The sequence below is a fragment of the Prinia subflava genome, chromosome 2 (assembly GCF_021018805.1).
Source record: "Prinia subflava isolate CZ2003 ecotype Zambia chromosome 2, Cam_Psub_1.2, whole genome shotgun sequence".
Classification (NCBI taxonomy): domain Eukaryota; kingdom Metazoa; phylum Chordata; class Aves; order Passeriformes; family Cisticolidae; genus Prinia; species Prinia subflava.
In genome coordinates this window covers 34,162,065-34,184,408 of record NC_086248.1, presented here as the reverse complement: position 1 = coordinate 34,184,408, position 22,344 = coordinate 34,162,065, and the positions used below count along the sequence as shown (strand labels likewise).

Genomic DNA, 22,344 nt, shown 5'->3' with positions numbered 1-22,344 from the left:
CCAAATGTAAACCAATTGACACAGAAGAAAACTTAGATCTCTGAGAGGAACAGCAGAGAGCAATAAACACAAAGCATGATATTACTGCTTTAAATTTTTTGGCAGAAAATACAAATTATTATTTTAAAGACAAAGAACAAATGAGAGTGCAGCTCACCAACTTCAGACTTGCCAGGATGTAACTCTGAAGTGCGGTTTCCTTCAGCAATGTAAACGGGAAAGCTCGAACATTCAAGATAGAGCTGACAAGCAGCAATAAAGGCAGGAAGGTATTCTTTAGCTGTTTTCTTCTTGCTTGTTTTCTTCACCTTAGCATCCTCCTGTGATTCTCTGTCCCATTTTGTGCTCTGTCCTTGCGCTCTAGTGGGGTCTACAGGAAGGTCTGCCCCTAAGGGCTGAGACAAGGAATTATTCTGAATGATGTACAGGTTGATAAACCTGGTTAAAAACTGTTGGACATATTCCAAACAGCACTGCATTGCAGTCTTTTGGATGGTTTTGCCACTCCGCGCTGCTGTCCCCTGTGTCATCACGGAAGGAGGCTGGACAATGGTCTCCTCAGAGCCCACGGTTGATGCTGTCTCAGTCTCTGAGGATGTGCTTCCAACAATGGGGATGCCAGGGGCCCCGTGACCTTCGTTCAGGGCTCTGTCAAGATCATCTGCTGTATCTGCCTGGTACTGTACGAACTCAGTGAATCCACTTTCTGAGGATCGACTGCTTGGAGGGTTTTCACCATCTTCAAACACATCATTAGGATTTTCAAGTGACACTGATGGCACCTGAGTACAATAAAAGTTTAAGTACTGTTCAAAATACGCAGTCTAGGTCTTAGTAAAATAATATCTATTAATGTCTTCATTTGAAAGCAACAGTTTTATTCCAGAGTTTTAAATGTATTCATGCAAAGACATTTTATGCAAAATGATGTTTGGTGTTTCTGTAAGCCTGCCAGACTAAGCTAACATTAAAGAAAATTGTTTATCAAGAAAAATATTTAAATATTATTGGCTTTAACATTTTCTTCATGTCATAACCATATCTACTCTATTATGAAAGAATGCTGAAATACATAGACATAGGTATTATCAATTTATACAGCAGCATAAACTGTCAAATACAAAGTCATCATTACAAAAAGATATAAAATTTTCATTTAAAAACTAATCATTTGCAACTAGAAAGAAAATAAATCATCTCCTTGAAATGAGAAAGAGGTTGCTGCAACAACAAGAGTTCTTCATGACTTATTGTGTGCCCTAATTCCTCATCAGCTCAGAGTATACACAAACAGATGAATGTCTTTTACTCAGAGAGCACCCACAGTGGCTCTTTGCACTGCTCTAGCCCTCTACAGTCTCAGTGACTGGGAGCACAGTCTCTGTGTCCTGGTGAGAATATGAGGTAGGAAAACAACTGAAACAGAAATGCATCAATCAGCGGCCCTAAATGCAGGTGCCCACTTATTTCCAATCCTGCATTTTACCAGCGATGGCAGATGTTGCCTGAGACCTAACAGGCCCAGAAGTTGTTTTGACTCTAATCATTAGCTGTGTTCAATACAGAACTTGAGTATTATGTAATAATATGAAAAATTTTTTCATGAATAAATAAAAAAGTGACATTATTATTCACAGTGAATATATTAGTTTACCAGAGATGGAATAAGAATGGAAATTTGAGCTATGAAATTTCACTGCAGAAAACAGTGAAAGCTATGTACTAAAAAGCTTGAAGAGACATAAATGATGGCCCCCTTTTACAAAATACAATCTTAAAGTTATTAGAAGCATGGCAAATCATTTCACTATGTCTTAAGAGAAACCATGGCCACATATAAGATAGCTGTAATTGGAAGCAGAAGGCCACTGAAGGTTTAAAGGGCAATATCCTTCAATTAAAACAGGATTTATTTAAAAAAACCCAACAAACCAACAACCAAAAAACTCCCCCAAACCCCAAAAGAACCAAACAAGGCAGGTATCAATAGCTAGAAATAGTAAGGATAGGATCCTGAATAAAGGACACTGGAGTCCTAATTGACAAGGGGAACAGGAGCCATCAGTGGACTCCTTTGTTGAAGCAGACCAGCCATATCTAGGACTGTATCAGCAAAAGTACTGTCACCAAATCCAGGGAAGTAATTAATCCCCTCTGCACAGCAGTTTTAGGTCCACAACAGAATATTGTATCTAATTTTGTACTCATTAGTACAAAAGATACTCTGATGTACTCTGATGAGTATGCCCAATGGAATGTCACCACAGGTACTCCTGACACAGAAGGAATGATCAGAGAGTTGGATTTACTCAATTTAAAAGAATACTAAAAGTTGTGGAGGGGGTGAAGATGGCTTTATTGCCCTATTCACATTAGGCAGTTGAAAAGATGGAGATATCCACCCACAAGATATCCACAGTGAAAGAACGCAAGGCAGCCAACACAAGCTGCAACAACGGAAATTCTGATTAAATAACAAACAAGCTGTACAGAGAAGTCACAGTAACTTTGGAGATACTCAAAATTACGGCAAATATGATCCTGAGTGACATGACCTAGCTTTAAAGTAAAATCTAACTTTGAAATCAGCCCTGCTTTGAGCAGTGCCCTGCAACTGTCACTTCCAACCTAATTTATTCTCTGATGTTCCTGAAGTTTCTTCAGCTGGAAAACAAGGATTTCAGGGCATGTCACTTAACATACCTCGCAGAGCCATGGCTGCATAGAACAAACTGGACAAAGTTAAAAGAGAAATAGCAACTGACTGGTTTATTTTATTTCTTTAATAAATTATTCTAAGAACTTAATAGACAGTAAAATATGTGATGGGTGTTAAACCAATGCACACAAATTGGATTAGAGGAGAATTCCCATATGCCTGATACTTAACCAAAATGGTGAATTCTTTTCAGTCCAGTTATTTTACTTAATCATACTCTTGAAGTGCATTACAAGCTTTAGTCAATTAGTTCTTTCTTAGGTCCTGATTCTGAAGTGATTTATACAGGTATAATTATTAAATGTGGGTAAAACCCTTAAGAATCAAGACATTTTACTGCAATTGTAAGTTATTTTGATTACCCAAAGTTTCACATATATTGTGATAGCTAAATCTAATCAAAGATTTGTAGGCTATTCAACACAGGCTTAAAAAGCCCATTTCTTATTTCCACATAAGAAACAATTTTCCAAGACGCTGCAAAACCTAATTAGTTACCTTTTTATTTTCCCATTCTTTGATGGAGCTGCTATGGGCAGCAGGAAGCTGCAGGACACCATCTGTACCAGCAGAGAGCAAGGGAGGCTGAACCTTACTGAGGATCTTTGAGCAGAGTCGGAGAGAGTCAGTCAGCTCACACAAGTGCAAAGTATGAAGATGGCTTGTCAGTGCAGAAATCATCCTGAGCAACAGCTGAGGCAAGTGTTCTGTCTGTATTTCAATGTAAGTCTCCTAGTAATGGGAGTAGTCAAGTAATAATAAAAACTGGTTAATTGTCACACCAAATTCCACCTGATATTTATTTGCTATAACAGAGCTATCATCAACAGCTAACCCATCATTTGCTTAATTGTGTTCTAAACATACAGAACATGGAAAAACAAAAAAATAATATCTTAAAATCCAAGAATAAGAAATATATGCTCTACTAAAAAGTATTTAGAAAATTAACTTTAAAGTTGGGTAACAAACAAATAGAAATATATTTAGCTCTTTTTCAAACTTTTACATATTGTTCATTAGATAACAAATACAGTAAAAGCATAAGAAGGCTGAAGAATGCTACTATTACTTTATTAATCTTAAGACAAAAGTTTAAGAATGAAAGATAAACAAGTTATCAAGAACTAAAGGAAGAACAGGCTGATTACCATACCTGACACAGCACTCTCATACTTCTAGTAGGCTTTGAAATGAGAAAGCAAAGAATTGAGGAAAGACAGCTATAGAAAAAACAGTTCCAACAATCTTTGCTACATTAAGCAATGACAACAGAAAAAGAAGATACATCTTATCATGACATTTAAAAGATCCTTAAAAGAAAGCTGCACATTTAAACTAGCTTATCAAACTACAAAAGACTATATTTGCAATGAATACACAAGAAAAGAAAATGAGGACAGGCTAAAATTTTCGGGTATAAGCATCATAAAACCCATTTCGGTTATGACTAACCAGTCTACCAAGAAATATACAATGAACCAAAAACTTCTTTTAATGTCAATGTATGTCAATATATTTTCAGGAAAAGCAATTAATAAAGTATATATAGTATTACTGCCGATCATAACTACGCATAATCCCAATGTTAGTAATGAACAAAGCAATTCTTACCAAAGAAACAATATCCAACAAAAAATCCACTAACAAGCAGAAGTTTGTCAGAGGTAATTCAGATTGCTCACTATCACCTCCAGGCCCAGTTTGAAGTCTTGCATGTAAAGTCCTCCTGCAAAATTCAAAGACTGTCACAATATTTTCCCTTCCCCCTTACACTGACCATATTTCTGTAACTTAATGCAAAGCTGTATATATTGGGGATAATCACTACAAACCAATAAGCAATTTCTCATTTTACTGTTACTTTTATTGTGGCTTATTTGGCCCCATGCCATTCTTTAAGAAAAAGCAGTAAATCAGCCTTTCAGTGTAAAACAGTCTTCATTTGTAAAATAAGGAAATTCAAGCTACAGAAAATTAAGCATGGAAGATAAAAACTTAGATAATACAGCAGCCTATGTAGAAAAGAATCCAAATGAAAACAAGTCTCCAGATTTCATTTATTTACAATGCAATTTTGTATTCATGTTGACAGTAACACTACTTATATGTAGTGAAATACTCACCTGTATGGCTGTAGATGACTTTCCTTATGCTAGCAAATCAGCCCAACACACAAAATCAAGTCACAGACATCTAGATCAACCTTTCACACTGAGCAGGACTGCTAAAAATGCTAGATAAATTCATCCACAGTTTTGTCTAGCAGAGTTCTGGAAATCTCACAAGAAAACTCCACAGCCTTCCTGTCTTCCACTGTTCCACCTCTTCCACTGCAGCACAATGTTCTTAGCAAAGCTTTTCTCAAAGTCCAACCTGACCACTTGAGTGAGCACTTGTTGCTGTCCTTTGTTTTCCATCAGCTGTTATAAAAAGTATAGCTGTATGAATTTTGCAAATGCCCTTCAGGAAGTCATAGGGTGCCATTCAATTTCCCTCTTGCACGGCTAAACCAAACTCACCTACCTTAACCTTCAACGCAGTGTGCTATAACTGACCAGCTTAGCAGTTTCTCTGCTAGAGTCTCTTCAGTTTCTCAACATTTCTCCTCAGGTGGTGTGTCCAAAGCTGGACACAATATTTCATGCCTGTCCTTAGAAACAGTAAGTGAAAGGAGAAATAACTTCCTTTCACCTGCTGCCCATGGTCCTTATAAGGTAGCCCAAAACACAGTTTTCTTTAGTTATGACAGCACACTGTTGGCTCACAGACAAATTCAGGTTGAAGTATCTTAATATTTTATCAAAAAATTCCATAAGCAAAGAAAAAAAAATCTAAAAATTTCATTTGACATCTCTATATCATCTACCCCTTGCCACAGCAAAAACCCCTGCTCTTCTGTGGTCCCATCATCCCCTTCCCTCCTGTTAATATTTTCAATTTTCTCTGATTTATGGTTTGCTTTTTTCTCCTGTAGCCTTCCTTGTCACAAACAGGATTCCCACCCTTCTTTTTCCCTAAAAGAGCAGGACAAATGATGACACATCAGGTGTCTTGCAAATCTGTTAGTTTTACCAAAAGCAATTTGTACAATGAGTAGTCCTGTACTGGCCAGACAGAACAAAAACTACCTTTGAGGTCACTCTGGAGTCTCCCCTCAGGAGAGAGGCTATTTCTGTCTCTGGATTTAACCTAGACACTGAGTTGGTGAGAACTCACATTGCTAAGACCCACAACCATATCTGATGAAAATTGGCCAAAAGATTGAAGTTATAGAGATTAGAGAAAAAAAATACTTACAGGCTAAATGATCTCATGAGACTGACTTCTTTGAAGGAAAAAGTATATAAAACAAAAATTAACTTCAACTTTACACATACAGAGATTAAATATTATCACCTACCTACAACACTCTTCAAACCAACGAGCAATGTAATCCCACATATAATAAGGCTCAAAGGAATTGAAAAGAAGATTGGCAGTTTTAATCAACTCTGCTGTTTTCTTGTTTTCTCTCAGTTTGCTGAAAAAAAAATAAAAAGAACATTTTATATTTTTATACTTATTTTTCAAGTTATATAACCACAGATCGCTGTGAGTTTATCCATTTGTCAAGTAACACTGACAAATTATCCTTCTCTCATCCCTACAAGTAGCTGCTGCCCCAGGGCTTAGGATATTGGCACGCTGCTCATAGCAGTGTCTTTTCGCAGTTGCTATGTTTCTCCTCTATCCTTTCCTTAATATTTGTCTTTTAACCACATTTTTAATAGATCTGTTTTTACCATAGATGTTTCTACAGTTGTTTCCTCCCCTCTCCAGCTTTGAACACTCCTCTCCTCTCCACCTTTCAAAATATTAAATTCAAATTTTAAACACTATATTCCACTCCCCGGCTCTCTTGTAGCAGTCTTCATTTTTTTACCACAAGAAAACTCATCAGTCTATTTTGTTTTTCAAGAACACAGATATAAAGATTATGACCATCAATCAAACAAGCATTTTTGTCATAGATAAAGAATAAAACATATGCTAAGTATTAAAAAAATAAAAAAAATAAAGCCAACCACTTCACACCTTTGCACTGAACACAGAAGTTGCAATTAATGTCAATAGATCCTGTATCATGAACAAAACATGTCACAGTTCCACAGGCACCATAGCATGGTTCCAGCAAGAAAGATACATATTTTTAATACAAAATATTTATTATTTACCTGCTTAGCTGTGTGTGATCTTTGTTGAAAGATGGTTCTGACTGAAGCTCCAGTTCTGCTTTGCACTGTGTATACAGTGTTCGAAAGACTTCAATCAATACATCCTCTAGGATGGCAGGGCCTAAGGAGAAATACCAGCAGTCACACCCTTGTATTACAGCATTGCCAACAGTGCAGAGCTGAAAGCTACTGAAATCATTAGCTAGCTTTGGTCATTGAAACCACAACATTTCTTCTGATTCTGTCTCATAAACTACCTGAATGTAACAAAGTTCGGTTTGTTTGCATTCCAGAAACACTGAGACAACTGTAGTGCCTGGGAGTACACAAAGCACAAGCAGGGTTCTTTTGCCCCATGTTCAGTGTGCATACAATGGCAGCTGGATACAAACATACCAAATTCAAAAGCTGTGCTGTCTCAGCAGTATAGATCATGTTCAAGCCAATACACCCTTTTTATTAGCTCAGGTCAGTAACATGTAAATGGATTCTTGATCAGAGGTGGGTTTCAATCAAAAAACTTTGACATACTCACCCCTAAGCTATCTCATGCTGTTAGCACATGGACAATACACTCAAATATTTAAATGCAAATACAAGATAAAATATTTTGAGCATCATCCTTTCCTTTTAATTTGAGGCAGGTTTTTTTTAGCTCAGGATATAGTCAGCAGGGTACTTTTTGAAAGTATCTTTGAAAGTGTGCAACTCCAGCCCAGAAAGCCAACTGCAGCCTGGGCTGCATTGAAACAGTGTGGCCAGCAGGCCAAGGGTCAGAGGATCCTGACCTTCTATTCTGCTCTTGTGAAACCCCACCTGGAGTACTGCATCCGTCTTTGGGGTGCCTAACATAGGGACAGGGACCTGCTGGAGCCAGTCCAGAGGATGGCCACAAGGATATTAAGTGTGTTGGAACATGTCTATGAAGACAGGCTGAGATAATTGGGATTGTTCAGCTTGCAGAAGAGAAGGTTTCAGAGAGAGCTCATTGCAGCCTTTCAGTACTTAGATGGGCCTATGAAAAAAGAGGGAGACTTTCTAAACAGCCAGATGGTAACAAGACAAGGGGGAACAGTTTTAGACTAAAAGAAGAGAGATTTAGCTTGCATGCTAGGGGAAAATTCTTTACCCAGAGGGTATTGAGGCACTGGAACAGACTGCCTGGAGAAGCCACGGATGCCCCATCCCTGGCAGTGTTCAAGGCCAGTTGGATGCGGCTTTGAGCAACCTGTTCAGTGGGAGGTTTTCCTGCCTGTGGCAGGGTCATTGGAACTCGATGAAGTGTAAGGTCCCTTCCAACACAAAACATTCTATGATTCTATAAAATAGCTCCTCCTTTGGATTTAAGCTAAATCTCAATTTTGCAGAAAAAAACGCCAAATTATTTTGAAAAGAATTTAAAAAGTAATCCTGCTTGAGATATCATCTACTTTGTTGTGCTTCCTAGCCTCACTGAGCTGCCTTCAGTAAGTGTATGCTTACAGAGTTAAGAAAAAATCCTTTTAGCCTATTACATCTCATTTTGCTGAAAGAATCCTCAAAGATTTGCTACTTCATGAAATCCTCACATGCACGTTGCCTCTGAATATTTGAATTGATCCGCAGAATTCACAAATTACAAGGAAGGTGGCAAATTTCTGACAGATATTTTGTTCCTTGTAGTGCTTCTGTCCTAACAATTCTTCTATTTGATTACTGTATTTTTATGGTTTTATTATCCCACCCTCAAATCTGATAACAGATTTAAAAAAGTTATTTTGATTTTTTCAGTCATCATCAAAACTGTATTCCAAAGAAAAAGGCAAGATATCCAAGTCTTAACTGTAAATACTTTTGTCCCCAGTCCTCAGCACTCATCTGCTAAAGAGGGCATTTAAACACTTTAAATAGGGGAAAGGAAAATTAAAAAAAAAACCTAAAAAGTAATCCCAACAAACCACCCACAAAACAAAAAATATACTTGCTTCCTCTGCATAAGTTCTTCTGAGAAAAAGGTAACTGTTTTCTTGTTAATATCTATAATCTCTGTGTGTATATTAGAAGAAAGGTGATTCCCAAAAGCAGTAGCTGACATTTATAATAGTAAAAGTCATTATTTCATAAAAGAAATGAAAAAGATCCAATCTGCATTTCTTGCAACACACAGTCAGTTCTCTCTATGACTTTGACTTACTGCTTCCTGTGTAGAAAGTAGAAGAAATGGCATTTGGTAAAAGGTAAATCTGATGAATGCATTAAGTTAAATACAAAACATAGATACAGCTCGGAGGATCTAAGAAATCTGGCTAACCTGCCAGTACTAAGCAAATAACTTTTTCAATTCGATAAAAAAGAGAGAAAATTTTTCAAAGCAAAATCACATGAAACAAACTAAAAAGAGTAAATGAAAATTACCTAGTTCAGGCTTATCCAGCAAACTGATAAGAATTCGAAAAGGCTTTAAGTCTTGCATTAATGTGCTTTCTTCTCCCTGTCCATTAACTTGTAATATTCCAACCATTGCCTACAAAGAGCAAAAACACATCAGATAAACAAAAAGAAAGCTAGAAATCAATAGAAGCTGCACATAAAGGGAAAATTCTCAGTAGTGGAGACCCCTAATTCATCTCCCTGCAGCTCAGTCTCCTATGATTAAGTTCTCTCAACTTTGCCTTTGAGAACATTTCTGTGGAACAGAACTTGGTAACTTGTATTCATTTAAAATCAAAATAAAGTATAATAAGAAGATAACTCAATATTTCTTAAGAATAAAAGAGAAGAAGTGAGCATTAATGAACAAATTATTTGAGAAGATAAAGCAGGTAGATATTAAGGGTTTAATAAAACATCATCTCTCCTATGGTATAGTCACATGGATGAAAACTTTCTCGACTAAACAGCAATGACAACTTTGAAATAAATGGGAAGACTGAGTTTCTACACCAATGCAGGTTAGGAAATGAGCTGCAGAATTAAAAAAAAGCCCCATAAGACAACCACAGATTTTGCTTAGTTTTCTGCCTGGCTGACTGGACTGTCTGAGCTAGTTTGTTTCTTTTACAGTTTCAAAAAAAAGGACAAAGAAGAAAAAAGTGAGATAAGAAAGAATAGAGTCATGAAAACCAGTTTTGCCTTGCTATCTGCTACAAACCAAGTATTTTCAGCAAGTATCTTTAAAGAAAAATCTTTTGTGCTTTCATACATCTTTAGAAGGCCAGAATTTTCAGTACATTGTATCTGTGAATAAGATATGAGTTGACAGGATAAAAAAAAAAAAACACAAAAAGACTGCTAGGGAAGAAGGCAGAAAGGAGCAATGCTTTTAAAATCTTTCAAGAGCCAGCAAAAGGTTTTAGAAGCCGTATGTCATTTGTATTGTATATAGGCAAGGCACTGATTCTAATGTCCATACAATTTTCAGACAAAAGCTTTATTGACACTGATTAAGTTCAAAAGATGGACAGATTTAAAAAGACCATAGCCATTAACCATGCCTAAATTTTGCTGAAAGCTCACCACGTTTTTTTGTATATAAGGTACAGTTGAAACTGTAGCTCATTCAGGCCTCTCCTTTACATTTGAGTAATTTCAGAATCATCTGCTAAGGAAGGCAGAGAGACGACAAGAGAAGGGTGAGAGAGTGCCAATTGCTGTTGGAATACTGGAATTCTGAGGTCTCTTCCTCATCAGTGGAACAGCAGATCTCACAACTTTTGGATAAAACTGAAGGTGCTAGCTCCATGCTGAGTGTCAGCTTGAACTGGGATGAGCTGAATATTCTTGTGTCAGTGACTGCTGTAAGAATTGCCACTCTCATTCCCATACATAGCATCACAGTTCTGACTCAGAAAAACCTGACCTTATCAATTTGCCTTAATGATAAAATGTCTTCCTGACTTCAAGATCACTCACAGCAGTTTAAAAGACATCTGTATTTCGAATACTGTGAGAAAGGCAGCACAGTTCTTAGAACCAGTGATCTCTGCTCACATAGCAAGGCTTTAAGAGTGAACTAGCTTAACTGCCAATTTTCTCAACTATTCCTGGCTGCCAACAGAGAGCAGAAGATGCTCCCTTTTCCTAGCAGGGAGAAAGACCCTTTTAACACAGACTTTGAGTGGCATCTGATCCATTTTTTCTGATTCTCAAGACACAGAGGGGTTTCCACATCTACAGAAGAGAATTCTCTAATTCACTTTTGTGAAAGAACAGGCTCCAGTGTGCTGGGTTCATTATCAAATGACATCCATGTATGCTTTATTCATTGTGGAAAAGGAGAGGCAGAAATCTAATATTTGTTCTGTTCATTCTGCTGTTCTAGAGAAACACATTATTTCATGTCTTCACTTTTCCACTGAGAAAGTTTTTGAAGACTAGAACACAACTATCACAAAAAGATAAGATTACATTGTTGCATTGCATTAGCAACTCAAAAGATGAAGTTACAGCAACTTTGATCAGGATCTGTTTATAAAAATATATGCCTCGATAAAACATTGTCTAGCTACCTGGACTAACATCTCCTTAGAGAAGGTGTTGAAATAGTAAGTGGCATGCTCCTCGGGATTGCTGTGCCTTGTACTTCTGGGTCCTACAAGGGCACCATTGTTATCAAAACCTTCAAGCAAACAAAAGACAAAGCAGATAAATATTTGTAGTTTAATAGAATATACTGCAAATTTCTTTAAACTAGAAATCAACACACTAGCACTGATAACTTACCAATATGAAGTCCAAGTGATGTCGGCAAGAAAAAGATGATTTTACAGAGTTTAATATGGGAAACTAAGTTATACTTGCACACAAACAGTTTGCACACAAATCAAAAACATTAATTTTATACAATATTATCAACCAATTATTTGTTTTACAAAAGAAAAATTTTCACAAATGCTGCAAAACCCACAATCTTTAAAAAAACCCACAAGCTGTCGCATAAAAATATTTCAGTATTAATGAGAACACAAAATTCAGTGTTTTAAATATATAGATGATCATCAAAACACACTGACATGACTAAGGTACTTAGAAATAATATCAGTCACACTAAAAAAAAAAGTTTTTCTAAAATTCAAAATTACATGAAGAAGATGGACCTTTGTAATGTAGGTTTCTTTTCTTTTCCCAGAAAGTTTTAAACTGCACAAAAGATGGGCTTAAGGAAGAAAAAAAAATCAATTGGTTAACAATGGTTAAGAAAACCTGTTTTAAGGAGAAGTATGTGATTTCTATTCATAGAGAATGTTAATAGGTCACATCTAGCTGTAAAGCAACAGAAAGTAATGGTAAACACCAGATTTAAATAAAGTCATATAGAACAACAGAATTCAGACAGTCTTCCAATATAACTGATCTCCATCTGCAATGTCTTGTATTAGGAATAGAGAATCATGATAATAGAAAAGCAGCACAATATCTAAAGAAAAAAAGCAAAAAACCTATATTGTCAGAAAGTTTGTCCAAATATATAGCAAAAAGAGGAAGTAGGTGTTCAGAACACAGGACCTGGAAGTCACAGTAAAAGTACTCTCTGAAGCTGTATGACTTTCAGTGGAGACTATGTTCAAGAAATAGCTGTAAAAGAAGGTTCCTGAAGTAAAAAAGCAGCATGATATTTTAAATACACAAAATACCTTTTCCAATAATAGCAAATATCTAATCCACCAAATTTAGATGAAACATGATTGCAGTGTTTAATCTAGAAACTATTTCTTCCCCAAATTTGAAAATGCAGGTATGAAGCACAACATTGCATTTCATTGACTTTCTTTAAAAGACAAGTCCTTTGCAAGTCAGTGTCTTGAGGAATGATTAACAAAAGAAGCCAGGATTTTCTCATCTTTAACTTCTAAACCCTAGCAGCACCTAAAGCAACACAACCAACCCCCTCATGCAGAACAGAAGTCAGTGTTGCTGACTTCTTCCCTCCCTTCATATTTTCAGTTCTTTCTCAGGGCCCTTTGCTACGCACCTCCTCTCTCCCCAGTCACCCAGAGGCTAGATGCCTCTGACATTTTAACTATCACCTGGGAAAGGTGCCAGAGCTGCTGGGAAAGGTTCTGGGTAGCCCAAAAAGCACATATGTGCTTGCTGGTGAGCTGGGATGTCAAACAGAGAAGGTAACAGAAGACTGCAAAACATATCAAGTAGAGAAGCCACTTCGTGTCTCTCCAGTCTCCAGTTCCTGGGACACACTTGGGAATTTCCATGATTTTGACTTCTTTCAAAATGGTTTTAAAGAGTAACTGGACAGATTCATGTGACCACAGGCTTTCCTTAAAAAAACATGGCTGAATAAGAAAGCCAATGTTTTCTAAAATTTTCTATTTTCTGATTTCCTGAATAGTTAAGAGCATTGTAATAGTTATAATTATTTGCTACCCTCTTCTGATTACACACTGGGTTCGTACAAAAATTTAAATTTGTACTGTATTGATTTTATGTCGTTTGGTAGAACTGTATTCCCAATTGCTCAATTTTTACTCCAGAATGCTGTTGAAAAGTGATTGGTGATCTGTTAATTCAATCACACAAAGATCTAATGAAGTTTAAAGTTTGCATAAGCAAACTGTAGTATCAATGCTCTTCTATACTGTTGTGTTCCAATTACCATTTACATTCTATAAAGCCTGCTCTCTGTTTTCTCCAGTCTATGTTTTTAGAGAAAAAGTTTCAGAGTGCCTATTTCCATGAGCCTCCTCTACCAGGCTCTACCCCTGAATGTGGCCTATAATTGCAGCTGGAGGAAAATGCACCAACAATTTATGACAGGAATGAGCTCCAGGATGACATTCTTCATCTTCTGTGTCTATGGAGAGAGAAAATGCCTTTCTTTCTTATGAAAGAAATGGAGTATTTCATCCCAAGATTCTTTTTACACAGAAGTGCAAACACTGCTAAGGAAAATACAATCCTTCCTCCACTTCTAGTGGCCGATGGAATGAAATACAAACCTACCCAGAAGCCATGCATAAAGCCTTCGGTTGAGTGACATATCCCTGCGCAGCACTACATGAAGGGCTGCTGACAAAATTCTGATCATGTCTGGACGTGTTGCCTGAAGAAGTTAGAAACATAATTAAATTTAACTATGAAAAGTAATGCTTTTTCTATGTTAGCAGCTTAATGTTCATTAAAACCAGGCTAGTTTCCTGTTTTGACATTTCTGAATTCGGCATAGTACAAGAAAACATAATCTTGCTCTTAGGAAACCAAAATATGATTATTGTCTGGAACAGATACTATAGAATAATATGCACTCTTTGAGAGAGAGTCAAAGAGAATCAAACCCTAGAGATTTGACTAACAGCTCATTTTTCCAACAATACATTTCATTTTACTATAAGGCAAAGGCTTTGGAAGAAAATTCTTAAAATCCATTTTAAAAAATAGAAGTACTTTTTCAGTTTCTTACAACTTGAAATGCTTGTGTAAGCCTTAATATTGAAAAAATGGTGTATTGATAATTTCAACGTTTCAGTACCTAAACAGAGACACTCCAAATACTCCTACAGTAACTGATAAATGTGAATGAAGCACTTCCACAAGCAAGAACACAGCTCTTTTTTACATAAAAGTGCAGGTTTTTCCTAATTTCTAACAAGATGAGGCTCAGTCTTGTGTAAGTTTTCCTCTAGGAGTTAATTCATTGATCATTTAAAAACAGGAAAACGAACAGTAAATGCGCTAAAAAGTTATCTCTAAGTTGTAATGTCTATCTTCCACTACTGCTAGGGCTAACCATTCACCCAAAACCAAAAACCATTTTCAATTCTCTAGTGTTCTGAATCTGTTGTGCTAAGAGGATTCACTTTTGCTGATTTTGAACATGGGAATTGGAAACTTACAAATGAACAGTTGATTTGCTTTCTCATCAAATTGGAGCAAATTAAAAGCTTCTGAATAACTAAGCATAACTGAGCTTACATACACAGAAGTTAACTTCAAAGTTAACACATTAAGTTAAGAAGCAGAAGAGCAGAGATCATGACATGAGATTAGCCAAACCTATCAGAGAAACCCTTATGTGTTACTCTTGTTGAAGCTTGAAGAAAATCATTAACAAAAACCAACCAAATATTGCTACTCACTTGAGAAGTGAAGTACATTTAGGAATTTGTCAATTCATCTCTCATGTTAATAACCTACCTGGCTCATGTGGAAAGGAAAGCAAAAAAGGATAAGGTCCAATGTGCTCCTCTGTACTAAAACACTGGTATCTTGCACTGAAGTGCTTACTGCTTCCACCTGAAGGAATGGCAAACCCCCCAAAATAGTTATTTATTATTTTAAGGACGTAGATGTAAGACAGCAGTCAAAAATAAGAATAGATATTTATAAATAATCATAAGTACTAAATTAAGTTATTTTCAATTTTGAATAACAAAACAAAATAAAACAGGAAAATAAGAAGTTTCACCATGAGGAAACACAGAACCAACACATTCCCTAAACTATACAAATATTAAGCTTGTGCTTTTTTATGTTACCAATGAATATCTTAAGTTTAAAAGACAAAAGAATTCTCTACATCTTTAAAAAAATAACCCAAACCAAAAACTGCAACAAAACTCAATCATGTTTAGCTGAAGCATGTAATGAATGCAAAGTTTCCCATAAAACCTAAGCAATTCTGAATTGTTAATTCAGCTTTGAAACACTATATGCACCAAAACATCAGTTTAACTGGAGCTATAATAAACATGCATTTTTGTCTCTTCAAAGGCTAAGTTCATAGCCTTTGATAGAGAATACATCTCAATTCCCCCAAAATGCATTACATAATAAGTAAGTAACTTCAATGTTGTTACTTACTTATTATAAGCTCATTGTTCCATTAAAACATTACCATTAATTCAATGTCACTGCCAATTATGTAGAGTTGATCCTCCATGGAAAGCTTCCTGTTCAGATGGGAGAGGACATAAGTGATGCCAGGCAAGCGAACTGCAGGGCTGGTGAGGAGGCTCCCCCAGAGAGCGCTGTAGAACGCTGACTGATCCACAGCTGAAGCCACTTTCTCCAGCAGTGTGTTTGTTCTGCAGTAAAACCGAGTCACTTCAATCAGGGCACGTATCACAGCTCTTGCCCCTGCCCCCACTTTTAATAAGTATTACCATTAATTGTTACAGGAAGGTCAAAACTTCCTTTTGAGAGGTCAAGAGAGGCCCAGTCATACACTGAACCTCATAATGCAGCCTGAACAGAGCAATCCAGCTAGCAAGCCTGTGGGCCAATCTGGCTTGCAAAATGCTTTTGGCCCGCCCACAGCTTCTTTTTATGTATTCCTTATGCGCTCCTTATGTTCAAAGGGCCAAATAGCTCCTTCATCTGCTACTTAAAGGCAAGTGTTGCTATAGACAGAGGTTTCAGACAGACAGCAGGAAAGCACAGCTACTGAAGAAAAGAATCAAAGCAGATGGCTTTTGCCCTCTCATTCCTTGCACTGAGTCCTTCTGGTAATAACAGGGCATAAAAATACCCCAATTCTTTGAGCACAAGCAATCCCTTCCCCTGTCCTCATTTCCTCCAACTCATGTGGCAGCACCTCTACTCCCTATGGCAGGCCCCAGGAGGCAAGCTGGATAGACCTTGTTCCCTGTTGTAGTGATGCCAACTACACTGTGTGTGTGTCTGCCTACACAGAAATAGAAAAAGACAGTGTTGAATTGCTCTTCACATACAAGTTGTGAAAATTCAAGCTTCTGAAGTTGGAAATATCAAGAATATGTCAGCATGTGAACAATTCCAAGAATTCTAAGTACTGAAGTGTAACTTTATCTTTTATTATGATAAGATGCTACCTCAGCAGCCCAGATGCTGCAGTTATGTATGTCAAGAGTCATAGAATTGTTTAAGTTGGAAAAGACACTCAGGATCATTGAGTCCAACCCAGCCCTGCAAAATCCACCATTAAACCATGTCCCAAACTGCCACATTTACACAGCTTTTAAATACCTCCAGGCATGGTGACTCCACTATGCCTGTTCCAATATTCCAAGGCTTGACAACCTTTTAAGGTGAAGCACTTTTAGGTGAAGCACTTTTTCCAAATATCCAACCTAAATCTCTCCCAGAACAACCTGAAGCCATTTTCTCTTGTTCTATTGCTTGCTACCTGGGAGAAGAGACTGGTGTATAACATTAAGTCTGCTTAATGCCAATTCCCTTTCCATAACTACTAGCAGAAACAACTAACAGATGATTTGTCCTAATTAATGCTGAGAACCTCCTACCATACACCATTCTGTTGCAATAATATGACAGCATCAAATTAAAAGGCAACCACCTTGAAAACAATAAATCCACACACAAGTACATAGTGAAAAGTTACAGCAACCAGCTTCCCCCCAGATGAAGTATATCACCTTATTAACATAAGCATCCTTACCTTTCATAATACTCTGATCCCTCCTCTAACCCAGGCAGAATCCCAGTTAACAGTCCTTGCAGCCCTGGTTTCAATGTTTTCCCCAGAGGGAGGTAATAAATCTCATACAAACTCAATAATGTTGGCTTGACAGACATAGCAGCATTGGCAAGGAGTGGAAATAGTCCAGAACTGTAAAAAATAAATTTTACCTTTTTTAAAGAAGCTTCTAACATGACAATTTTATTTCTCTCTAAAGACTGCTGCAGGCACATCCAGTATAGTTATTATAAGCATCAGATTTTTATCTTAGAATTGTGCATAGGCATAGACCACCACACAACATGACTGCCTTTGGATGGACAGGTTGGTATCCCCAAGGCTAATATTATGAGCTTTATTACTATTGTGATAACAAGCACTGAAGGCGTAGAGATGACTTTCACCAATAAAACAAATATGATAAATCAGAAACATCTCTGCATAACAAAATGTTAATTTTGCCTATATTGAACCATATGTATTTAAAAATACATTTTCTTTGAACTTATTAAGATAAAAGAACAAGACTGGATAAGAACAATTTGAGGAAATTTATAGAAATTTTCTGAAAGAAAAATCATGATGTTTTACTTCAGCAAGTAATCTTGAGGTAAAATATAAGGCATTTATACCCCTAGCGGCATCAAAGTATATATTTACTTCAGAAATTCAGTCTGAAAACAGATTCTAAAACTAACAATAAATCCTATTCACAATGCTGCTCATAACACAGCCTGTAAAGGACTGAAAACACTGGAAGTATGTTCTGAATTTACTTGAATGGAAGTGTAAGTTTATGAAGGTTATAAATGTGATCTCCTAAGGAGAAGATACTAGAGACAGATACTAAAATAATATTTGCTATTGCTACTCAATATAATAAATTATTACAAATTGTACCAATAACCCAATGCATGTAAACACAACTTCAATTTTCAAAATCATTGAGGATTCCGATTAGAAGACCCTGACATATGAAGAAGAAAATCAAAGAAGAGTAAAAAAAGGTAAATTTAAGGAAAGGGTCTTAAAATGTACACCTACAAATATACTATTACAAGAAATATCTGTGTAGATAGGATGTTATCCACAATAGAGGATAAAAAACCCCACAAAACTCATTCCAAAATACAAAACTTTTGGTAAGATTATTTTTGCCTTTTTCTGTCCAGCAGAGCTTGTACTTTACCATTGTCAATTGGCTTCTTTTTTCTACAGAAAATGTCCCTTTGTTCAATAAGCAGCCCACTAATCCACAGTCATTCTTTGTAAGGCTATTACTCACACTTCAAGATTTAACATTCAGACACTGACATTCTGCTTTCATGACAAATACTGGAATCTTTGATAATGCCTTAATGTGAATGTCTGTCTTTGCCCTAGCAGCAGTAACAATAGCTTTTAGTTAGATTATACAAGGTAGCATTTTCCATTACCCTAGAACTTAGTGTTAATGAGATCTGGCAGCTACTGAATCACCATACAAGCAAAAAAACCATGAGCTATGAGGTCACAGTGTCTTCTAAAACATGTGGAAACAGAGAACTGAAACACTTCCTCCACAATGTAATTATATATAAACATTGTGACAATGCAAGACAGAAGAGCTGATGCTAAGGCATACAACTTCTTTTCAAGCATTAATGCACACCTTTTTTACCTAAACAGAATTCTATTCTATCCCACTATTTCACAAACCCATGGGACAGGTAAAGTTTAGGAACCATATGTGATAGTGTGCACACACCCCTCTTCTCATTATATAATAAATAACTTAATGTCTTACCCATCCCACGCAAACTGAAATGTACCTCGTAATGGAGGTTTAGGACCCAGTACATGCTGACTAAACTTTTCAAGGTTATCCTTCCTTTTCATCATCATCAGTTCCAGAGACTGAGAAAAAGTTTTTACTTGCCCTCCCATGCTAACAAACAAAATCTTTCTGTTCAGTTAAACTGATGATCGAGTTTCTTGCAACAAACTATACTCAGATTCTTTTCCAACAACACTTAAATAGGAAAATGTAATGTTAATACAACGAGGTGTTAACATTTCAATTACCACACTGCACATACAGGCAGAAAACTTTATTTCAATTAAAAAATAATGAATTCCACCTTTTCTTCCACTAAAATCAACTCATAACAAAAATTTAGGTGCTTGGTTTATCTTCCATTACACAACATACAGAACAAAAGTACTAGACAAGCACCAATAACATGAGGCAAAGAAATTGGTCCTTGATTGATTATTGCTATATAACAAAGTAATACCGCAAATATCAAATGCAGGAAAACAAAAGGACCTTGATGCTACATTTGGAATGGAATTGTTTAAAATATTGTACCTGTAAAGGAACAGATCTTTGGCCAAGCGCTTGGGCCCAATGATTTTGAAAATGATCTCGTATGTTTCAAGTGCCTTCCGATGAACGCCCCCCGGCAGAGCTGGATGCAGACATTGTGCCAGGCGCTTGCCTATTGTCAGCTTTTTGGGGACCACCTGGTACTTGGCGTTGTTCTGCAGCACCTGGTAAATCAGCACATAAAGAAAAACAGCACAAAAGAAGTTAAACATCAAATGCACATTTTATAAAGGAGTTCCTGGACATGTTCAGTAAGTCGCCACACAAACCTAGGTTACGAGAAAAAAACCCAATGCTATTAAAATGTACCGTGGAGCTTTTTCTTTGCCGTGCTTTTTGCCTGTACACTCGTTACAGGTGAAATTGCCAAGGCATTTTAAACTTCACTTGCAATGGGCTTCCTGCCTACAGCTTCTCCATTTGTCATTTACTCATCCATTTGAGGACAAAAATTGCTATTTCCATTTGGTAAAATCCATTATCACTGGCTCAAAGAGGACTATTAAACTGTGGGTTGTGAGCCTGGGATAGCTTTAGGAGAAAGCCATAGAGTGAGATGGCATACAAAACTTTAACACTTTCTGAAACTATGTAATCACTTCAGGACTGGAAAACAGAGCTGCATTTACATTTTTTGACTTTTTTTGCCATATCATACCCTTCACATTGCGCAAACATGCAGCAAGAACTGCTACAATCAAAAAAAAAGAAAGAAAGAAATGAGAGTTTACACAAAATAATAATGCCACTTCCAACTGTAGTGTCATTTTCCTCAGTGGGGCTCCCTAGAAACACATATGACTGACTCAAACAAGATTTTTACGGATATCAGGATTTGTATTAAATTGTAAACTGCTGTTAAAGATTACAATGATGTTGCCCATTAAACTCCTAAAATTAATCAGAATGATAACATTCTCTAGTCCATGAATGATTTGAGCCTCATTTTAGAACTCACGCCTCATAAAATTACTGCTGATATTTATACCAGTTACTATTTTCGCATTCTTTCTATAACATTGAATGATATTAGAAGTAAATGTTACTAATAAAAGAGATGCTGCATTTATTTCCACAAGAAATTTAAATAACTTCTCCCTTTATTTACAATTACAAAGGGTTCAGCTCTAGGTCTTAGGAAGGTGCTTGGTTGATTTGTTTGCTCCTTGCACACACCCAACATTAGGCTCATACTGATGAAATATTTGCAAAAGTATTAGATGGCTGGAACCTCGTACTTCTATACTGTTACACCAGAACCTTTTGCAATTCCTTAATCTTTTTAAGAGCACTTCCCAGGTGTACCTTGTTCAGCTTCCCAAGTGCTGATATTAAATCTGCCCATTCACTGGAATACTCAAAGTTCTTCAGTGCTTTGTCAACAGCTGCTACATAGTTTCTGTACTTGGAATCAGTCAGTAGCTCCAGCTCCTCCGTGTTCATCCTCCCACAGTGTCCCCACTAGAGACCAGCTTGCAATTCATGTACAGGCATTACCTATTCAAAACATAAAAGAAAAAAGCCCTGAAACCATTGTTCCCATGACATATTTTTAGAATATGTATAAAAAGCACTACCTTTTCCTTGAAGACATTAAAAAAAATCTGAAATCAGGTTACAACAAACCATAAACAAAAGCTAACATATTGCAAACAAATATTAAACACGTGTCCAACATCAAGTCCTATTAAAACCTCCCCAAAAATAATAAAAAAATCACATCACAAGCCAAACAGAAATCCCCAGAAAATGAATGCATTGTCTCTCCCAAAAAGCACTGCTTGTTCTAAACAATGCAACAAAGTGATTTTTCCTTTTCTTTTTTACTTCCTCTGGGTCCATCACCAGAAATCCCCACCTTCCAACAAACCAGCCTTTCTGCAAACAGAAGACTTTCCGATCTTTCTGAATCACTTCCAAGAGAAGACAAAACTGAAGTATACATACAATAGTTTCACACTATTCAAGAGGACTTCTGTGCATCAACGCTTCCTTTTACAAGACTTGCTACTCTAATCCAGTGATGCAACTCTTTGTTTTTATATTATTGTCATCCAGGCACAACAAAAATACATGTTTAACAGTGTTCTGTAATCATAGGCTTTTGCAATTTGCTCAACATATTTTCATCGTGTGGTAGTCTACACCAAGCAATTAAGATATTCTAGTTCCAGAAACACCACCCTGTACTTTTATTGGTCATAGACTACTTTGTTTTATAACAGAGGTTCAATCACCTTTTAAAAGAAATGAGTTTTTAAGGCTACTTTCTCCTCCACCAAATACAACTCAGTGAGAAATGCTATTGCAGCTCGTCTGTGAAAAAGGCAGATTTGGTGCCCCTTTTAATGGGAGTATTATTGGAGGAAACCTTTTGGGATTTCTTTTGTACTTGGCTTCAGAAGAAACTTCTCATTAAGCAGATGCTGTTTTCTTCTGTCTCGATTAAAGGGAAATGAGAAGGAAACCATGTGCAGAAGTGCAGGCTGAAGCATGACTGAAAAAACCAAACGAACCACAGAACAGGTATAAAGAAGTATTCATCAGACTGTCTTCCAGGTATGATAAGGAAAGTTGCAAGAACAGAAGAAAACAAGAAAATGACAGAAAAAATGAAAAGAGCTGGACAGAAGGAGTGAATAAAAAGGCC

General features: G+C 36.7%; 1 protein-coding gene across 1 annotated transcript in view; it reads right to left on the bottom strand.

Moving 5' to 3' along the window:
• Positions 1-22,344, bottom strand: part of DOP1A (DOP1 leucine zipper like protein A) — a 68,129-nt gene that overhangs the window by 35,932 nt on the left and 9,853 nt on the right. Inside the window, exons 2-14 of the mRNA XM_063389551.1 lie at positions 21,000-21,191; positions 19,677-19,858; positions 17,306-17,476; positions 15,764-15,953; positions 15,064-15,162; positions 13,873-13,972; positions 11,424-11,533; positions 9,331-9,439; positions 6,937-7,057; positions 6,123-6,242; positions 4,334-4,448; positions 3,218-3,451; positions 158-782 (exon numbers count right to left, since the gene is read on the bottom strand). Of these exons, the coding sequence (XP_063245621.1) occupies positions 158-782; positions 3,218-3,451; positions 4,334-4,448; positions 6,123-6,242; positions 6,937-7,057; positions 9,331-9,439; positions 11,424-11,533; positions 13,873-13,972; positions 15,064-15,162; positions 15,764-15,953; positions 17,306-17,476; positions 19,677-19,858; positions 21,000-21,137 (2,314 nt within the window). The 5' untranslated portion in view covers positions 21,138-21,191. The remainder of the gene's footprint in view (positions 1-157; positions 783-3,217; positions 3,452-4,333; positions 4,449-6,122; positions 6,243-6,936; positions 7,058-9,330; positions 9,440-11,423; positions 11,534-13,872; positions 13,973-15,063; positions 15,163-15,763; positions 15,954-17,305; positions 17,477-19,676; positions 19,859-20,999; positions 21,192-22,344) is intronic.